Source organism: Mizuhopecten yessoensis, unplaced genomic scaffold (assembly GCF_002113885.1).
Source record: "Mizuhopecten yessoensis strain PY_sf001 unplaced genomic scaffold, ASM211388v2 scaffold715909, whole genome shotgun sequence".
In the NCBI taxonomy this organism is placed as follows: domain Eukaryota; kingdom Metazoa; phylum Mollusca; class Bivalvia; order Pectinida; family Pectinidae; genus Mizuhopecten; species Mizuhopecten yessoensis.
Genome location: NW_018479852.1, coordinates 46,263 through 53,603, shown reverse-complemented (window position 1 = coordinate 53,603; position 7,341 = coordinate 46,263). Strand labels below are relative to the sequence as shown.

Here is a 7,341-nt window from a genome sequence, read left to right as displayed (position 1 = left end):
TATGATTATGCAACAACTTTGTCTATAAACAATTAATTTTCGACTTTATATAGAATCGGAATACGCATTGAAAACGGGGGAAAAAAATCATTTGTTTACGTTATAAAAATGGGGCGTGCAACCGATAACTACGGCTTTTGTTTCGGACAAAAGGAACTGATTAAAGAAAAGTTATCTTAACATAATAATGGGTCTATTAATAAGTATGCTTTAATCTCTGTAAAGTATTGAAAACATATAACTATCAAGTATCTCAACATGTTCCATATCCGACACTTATTCTACATGTACATGTAGTGGTTTTGTCAGAAATGTTTATTGTGTGTGATGGCTTATATGGCTTACTATGGTCACATTCCGGTAATAGATATTTCCTGGTGTCTATAAATAATGCCGATAGGTCAACACATATTTCTACATTTTAATTTTGAGTAATGGCATGTGTGCAATTAACTTTTGATGATGAATAATTACTGCTAAGAGGATTCAATAAGTTTCAACACGGACTGTGAAATCATATTCCATGGTTTCATAGTCCGGTAAGAGGTTGCAGCTGCCTGACGGCCCCTTACTGAAGGCCACTTTGGAAACTTTGCATCTCGGTCAGACCACCTGTGTTTACTGCATCGTTTCAAAACCGTCACATGACGTTTTGGCACTTTTTTAACAAGGCATTCCCGAACAATTCAAGTGGTCAAACTGGACATTTGAAACGGGATGTCCCTTTAAACTAGATAATATGTGTTAATACTGGATTTATACCTGGACTCGCTGATGACGAGTTGGTTGACAAACCGGTACAATGAAACTGCTAAAGCTTGAGCGTAAACTTGTAGTCTACACCCACAAACCTATACCTGAAGTACAACCCTTAAAGGAACCCTAAACTATTTAACATGTTGAAATAAAGTAATCTTTGTACATTACGAAATAAAATGGTGAAGTTTGATGGAAATCAAATAATTAGTTATGAAGAAATACTGGGTCTCGTCCCTGATGTACGTGAGCTATTCAGAGTCACCAAACAAAGATAGTTTCATTTACCTAAGCACAAACGTGATTCCTCTGAATTAGTAAAACTAAACAGACATACATAACACATATATTAGTAAATAAGTCATACTCGCCTGCTCGATAACCAAAGTGCTCGGGAGTCAAACAAACAAAACTAGTCATATAGCAAAGTATATCGTTTGCTTAAGAACAATTCCCGTAGTATAAAGTAAGTATATATTAGGGCCATGATTTACATGATATGTACATATGTAAGTATATTGTTCAACTTGTAAACGATACATTATGTATGGACGAGCTCCCCATGTCTATAACCAAGCTCTATGTCTTTAAATGTGAACGAGACAAAATAGAAGTATAAACAACAAAACATGTCAGCTAAATAATACATTAGCTTTCTATGCTTGCCTTTTTGTGTGTATATTTCATGGCTCGACCAAACAAAACAACGCGATTGCTATTTATATTGAACAATGGGATTACTGTTTACATTGAACAAAAGGATTGCTATTCATATTGAACAATGTGATTACTTTTTACATTGAACAATTTGGTTACCTTGTACATTAAACGATGGGATTACTTTTGACATTAAACAAAGGGAATACTATTTACATTGAACAATGTGATTACTTTTTACATTGAACAATAGGATAACTATTTTAATGGAACAATAGGATTACTTTTAACATTGAACAATTTAATTACTATTATAATTGATTTTAATATATAATTGTGCTCATTCACAAAAGCGGCCTGGCTTTGTGTCAAACCGATTACATTGAGCAACAAATACTGAAACGTAGAAAAAACCAAACTCCAAGTTAAAGGGTAAAAAGAATAAATAATTTTAAGCAACATGTTTAAATTCCAGGTGTACTTGTTCCCGATGTACTACGTGGATATTAATCTGATCACCTACATGTTTTAGATATTTCATTTTTTAAATAGGGCGTTGGTGAGTGCGTTGTAAAATAAAATACCCTTAGTTACTCAAAGTAGAAATGGTTGTAGTTGTAGAACTGCTCCACAATATCGTGTGTATCCTCATTGGGCACCCAAAGCGTCTTTAATTTAGCGTAGAAAAGAGTTCAGAATGGTATTAATTGTCCATTTAGGATTTTTACGCCATTGGCAAATTTAGGGTGGTTTTTATGTTGATCAAGTTTAGGCGATTCTGAACTCTTCTATCTAGTTCATCCAACAAGTGTTTGGTTGATAACAAAGCAGGACTACATAAAGGTTAATTAACGATCGACGTTGTGGTATAATGTTGATTAACGTAGTGTTGCGTTGTTTGAGTGTGTACAGCCATAAGTTTGTTTTATCAAAACATTACCCTGTTTCCGTTTATCTAAAACACGACAATGTTGCCCGTATCGTTGGCAAAGGAAACAGTTGTTGGTATTCCATCGTGCCCCTGAGGTTTTTGTGGTAGCACCAGCTTCTCTGACCTCCCCCCACCGCGCAATATATAAAGTATGTTTCTCTCTTGGTCAATGACGTAATAATTCGAAGAAGAATCCTCGGCACACATTCCAGGAGTAAAGCTTGTGTAAAGCTCCCCTTCGTCCTCGTCTGGTTTGAACTTGTCGGTGTACTTTCGGGTTTCGTCATGAATTTTGAGCTCCCTAGTGCCCACATCGGAGACTAGGATCTTTCCAGTGGCGCTCACCATCACATACAATGGGTGTACAAAAATTGGATCTTTCCCGATGGTAGATATTATCCTCTTCCTTTTCCCCGTTTTTGGACAAAACACAAGGATATTTACTTCGTCACATACGTAAACAAGTCCCACTCGTGATATTGAAATTCCTTGTGGTTTCTTAAGCTTTCCAACCAACACTTTCTGGAATTCTCCCTCGGACGTATACACTTTGACACTTCCATCTCCTGTCCTTCGTCCTTAAATGAAATAATTTATCAGTTCAATAAAATGCATAGAAATTTATTTAATCAGAAATTTTGCATTGTGTTATATACAATAATGACTAATTAATGTAACGATATCCGTTTTTACTTGTTTATTACCATTAATTATTCTCATAACCTGTTTTCCAATTCAGAATTAATAGAATGTATATGTTACAACATCGTAAAACTAAATATCCACCTGTTATTCGACTTCTCACGCGACACATTTCTTGCATTATCCAGTTCATATATCTTAACCAATTGTATTGTATCGATTTTAGTTCACTTCCTTGAATGTTTGCATTCTTTTGACTTCTGACTTAGCTTGCTCAAATTTTGTTTATCTATCAGTATCATTATTAATTGTTACAGACGAACAACAAAATGTGTTAGTGTTTTGGTTTGGTCGTATATATCCATGACACAACAACACTTGTTTTATTTCGATTATTGTTTCAAAATTATATTTTTCATATTAATATTCCGACCAGAAAGTTGTTATCTTTTACCTTCATCTGTTATGTACAATGGCGTCAATGCCTCTCCATGTTGTTGGCTTGCAGCATCAAACGCTCGGACGACATCTGTTATTGTCCTATATAAGTCTCCAGTCTCTCTGAACATTTTCACGTGGAAATCATCTGTGACAAATGTAAAGTAGTGTCCCATAGAACCTCGGACAACCGTGAACCCCGAGGGTCTAAAGGGGAGGAATACACGGTGAAGCAATCTCTGTTGAAACGCACGGTTGTCGATTGGTAAAGAGACCGATTTTCGAAATGTTCCTGAAAAGGGAGATAATGGCGGTGGAGTGAAATGGCTGTCCAGTTTATGTTCTTTCTGTTCTGGAGGTTCCGTGTCGTGCTTTTGTTTCCGTATAGGATTGACATATATGGAATCGCCAAGGTCATAGTAGATTTCCTCTTCGTTTTTAGATGCTAGGGGACTTTGATTTTGATATTGATTTTGAGGTCGTGGAGGAAGTGGAGGATCCATAGATGACTGTGACATATGTGTAGGTAATGGATAATTATATTTTGGTCTCACAGGAGGTGGTGGAGGCACGACTGAGCCATCGTCCGTGCAATTACAGTCATTGTATCCTTCCTCCTCATCAGAAATGAAATCGGACGCTTTACCCTCCTCGTCCTGCGCTATTGATACTTCATCTACCTTTACATCACCTAACTGAAGTTTTAACAGATCTTCTAGGACTTTGTCATTCTTGGTGAACTCAATGTTCTGGTAACGTGGTACAGGTTTGTATTCTATCTGGAGTGCAATGTTTGCTTGTTTAACCAATATTTTTGCTTTTCTGCTGTAGTCTGTTGTGTCATCATGTGAAATTTTTCCAATCCTGTTGCTGATGTGACTGAACACAGATATCCTGTCTTTGATATCCTCCTGCCTCTCCGTCAGTTGTTTGACGTATTCGTCTGCCTTTTCCTCAATAGGTAAAAGCATTTCTTCCTTTTTCATATGAATTTGTGTGAACATTTCCTCGGCAATTTCTTCTATCTCGTCTTTAATGGTTTCCTTTTGTTGAACTTGCTCTTCGATCATTTCCTGCAATATTTCTTCTTTTGCTCCGTCATCTTTTCCCCGTTGGAGTAAATCAGCTCTTTGTTTTTCGAGTAGTCGCTTGAGATGCCTATTATGTTCAGATATCTCTTGTTTATTGTGGGTAGAATGGATGCTGCATTTGGCGCAGATAAGTTCATCATCACAAGTGGTACAAACAGAAACCAGTCTTTGTCCATGTATATCGCACACTTCGTTCGACATGACAGATTTTGATTTTTGAGGTAACGTCTTAGTCTCCCCCAGATCTGGGTCAGAATCAACTACATCATATTCGTTCGCATCTTCTTCACCCTTTACATTATCTTCAGTACAACTTCCTTCATCTACTATATGGCCGCAACTTGCAACTTTTTGAAGAGACTGCAGCAGGTGTACAATTTCCATAGCAACAGGGTAGTTTTCGACCGTTCCTAATTTTGGCTTCATAGGTCGTTTACAAGTTGGACAAGAAGACGAACAACTTACGTGTTGACTTAGACAATGGAGGCAGAAGACGTGTCCACACTCTATCCGACGAGGGTCGGAAAGATCCAAATGGCAGATATTACACTCTGTAATTGATAACACTTTTGTGTAGTCTTTTTTCTTCCTTGAAGCCATACTTGTTGCAGGCCTGTAAAATTAAAACCGATATATTATTAGTACATTATTTTAATTGCAACATTCTTAATCGTTCTATCTATTAAATAAAGAGTAATTCATATACAGCTCCATTTCCTTAACTTTGTGGAGAAATTATGTTACTTATGTGACTGTTATGTTAAAAAACTAAATAAATAAGAACTGATCTTAAACTGCACATAACTCAAAGAAATAAGTACAACAAGTCAGTGATTGCTTCAGGAAGTAACTATTTCCATACTCCTCTTATCAAAGACTACAATATTTTATTGAGAAAATAGCTAAATACAGTTTGAGAATTGCACAACGTATATGAATACTTATATCTGAAATAATAATCTTTCTTGGGTCTTGTATATTTAAGCGAAGGCTCAGGCAAACATCCACGAGATCCAATATCAGCCCGAGAGGCCAAGGGCTTTGATATCAGCATTGATTCAGGGATAAAAGAGTTACTGTATGTGGACAAAGCCATAAAATATTATATTCATCATATAATATCATCAAAGGCATTCCGGAGAAGTATATTATCATTATGCTTTAATAATGTTATAAAGGAGGTCAACTGAAGAAATTACGAAGGAGTAATGAAAATAGGGTGTAACGTGTCTAACAGTGTTATAAATGGCATTAAAAAGGTAGCGGAAGCAAGATGAATTAAAGAAAAGAAATATTTTTCTGATCGGGTATACGCAAAGTCTATATTTAGAAGTACATGAAGATGGTATGATAGTTTGCTTGTAGCTATAAACACCTTGTTCATGTCGTGTTATGTACCGCGGTTAAAAATGTATATCAGACAATACACAGTGATATAAATACCGTATCCACGATACCTGACAAAAGTCCTGTCTCATAATGAGTGTTGGGTAACATGACAAGTTGTGTACAACCTACGGATGATTGCATATCCAGGTCGTCTAGGTAGGATACGTGTGTAGGTGTGCGGTATATAATACTGCCCTACTCGATGCAAAGTATTAAGTATAGAAAATGTGTGTTACGTTTGAAAAATTGAATTGTCTAAACTCATAAAAGAACATATCTCCCACAAGATAGTTAAGACAAAACCCAGCCTACCTTGGGTTACCCCTGACATAAAGAAACTTATCAGGAGAAAAAATAGATTGTACAAACGATCAAAAAAATCAGGAGACACTGAAATAAAAAATAAGTATAAAAACCTGAAACATCATATGCAGAAAAAACTCCTTACATCTTACTGGAGCCATATTGATAATATCATCACCCCAGAAAACACAACCAATGAAAACAAATTTTCCTGCAAAAAACGGTTTTGTTCATATATAAAATCCAAACGATCAGACCATAGTGGCATAGATCCTCTGAAAAAGGACGGTAAACTTGTTTATGACCCTACCACCAAGGCCCAGGTGCTAAACGCACAATTTCAACCTGTTTTTACTCCTCCTGAAATCTTTACCGACCAGCAGTTTCGCACTAGATGCAACATGTCTACTCACGATAAATACCCTGCCATGCCTGAAATTTCTATACATGAAAAGGGCGTCTTAAAACTGCTCCAAGGCCTAAATCCATACAAGGCCTCGGGCCCTGATGACATCAAACACAGAGTACTAAAAGAGCTTGCAACAGAAATAGCCCCGATATTAACCCTAATATTTAATCAGTCTCTGGAAACAGGTATAGTGCCTTCAGACTGGAAATCTGCAAATGTATCACCTGCTTATAAAAAGGGTCCAAAATTTCACCCAGAAAACTACAGGCCCATATCTCTGACCTGTATCTGTAGCAAAATTATGGAACACATTGTGGTCTCAACTATCATGACCCATGCCGATACCCATAACATATTGTATCCGTTCCAACATGGTTTTCGCAAATCGCGATCATGCGAAACCCAACTTCTTGAATTTGTGGATGACATCTCAAAGAATCTTGATGAGGGACGCCAAACAGATATCCTCATAATGGACTTTGCTAAGGCTTTCGACAAGGTCAGTCATTCTCTCCTAAACCATAAACTAAAACATTATGGTATACGTGGAAATGTCGCAAACTGGATCGAGAGTTTCCTGACCGGTAGAACTCAGACAGTAGTAGTTGAAGGGGAGAAGTCTGATTTTGTCGATGTCCATTCCGGGGTACCCCAGGGGTCAGTTTTGGGACCCAGTTTATTTCTTTACTTTATAAACGATATCCCTGTGGGTCTAAATGCTACAA

At 36.9% G+C, this 7,341-nt stretch overlaps 1 protein-coding gene across 1 annotated transcript in view; it reads right to left on the bottom strand.

Annotated features, from left to right (window-relative positions):
- Nucleotides 1–312: 312 nt before the first annotated feature.
- Nucleotides 313–7,341, bottom strand: part of LOC110441373 — a 9,853-nt gene continuing 2,824 nt past the window's right edge. Inside the window, exons 2-3 of the mRNA XM_021484490.1 lie at nt 3,441–5,128; nt 313–2,922 (exon numbers count right to left, since the gene is read on the bottom strand). Coding sequence (XP_021340165.1) covers nt 2,369–2,922; nt 3,441–5,115 — 2,229 coding nt within the window. The 5' untranslated portion in view covers nt 5,116–5,128 and the 3' untranslated portion in view covers nt 313–2,368. The remainder of the gene's footprint in view (nt 2,923–3,440; nt 5,129–7,341) is intronic.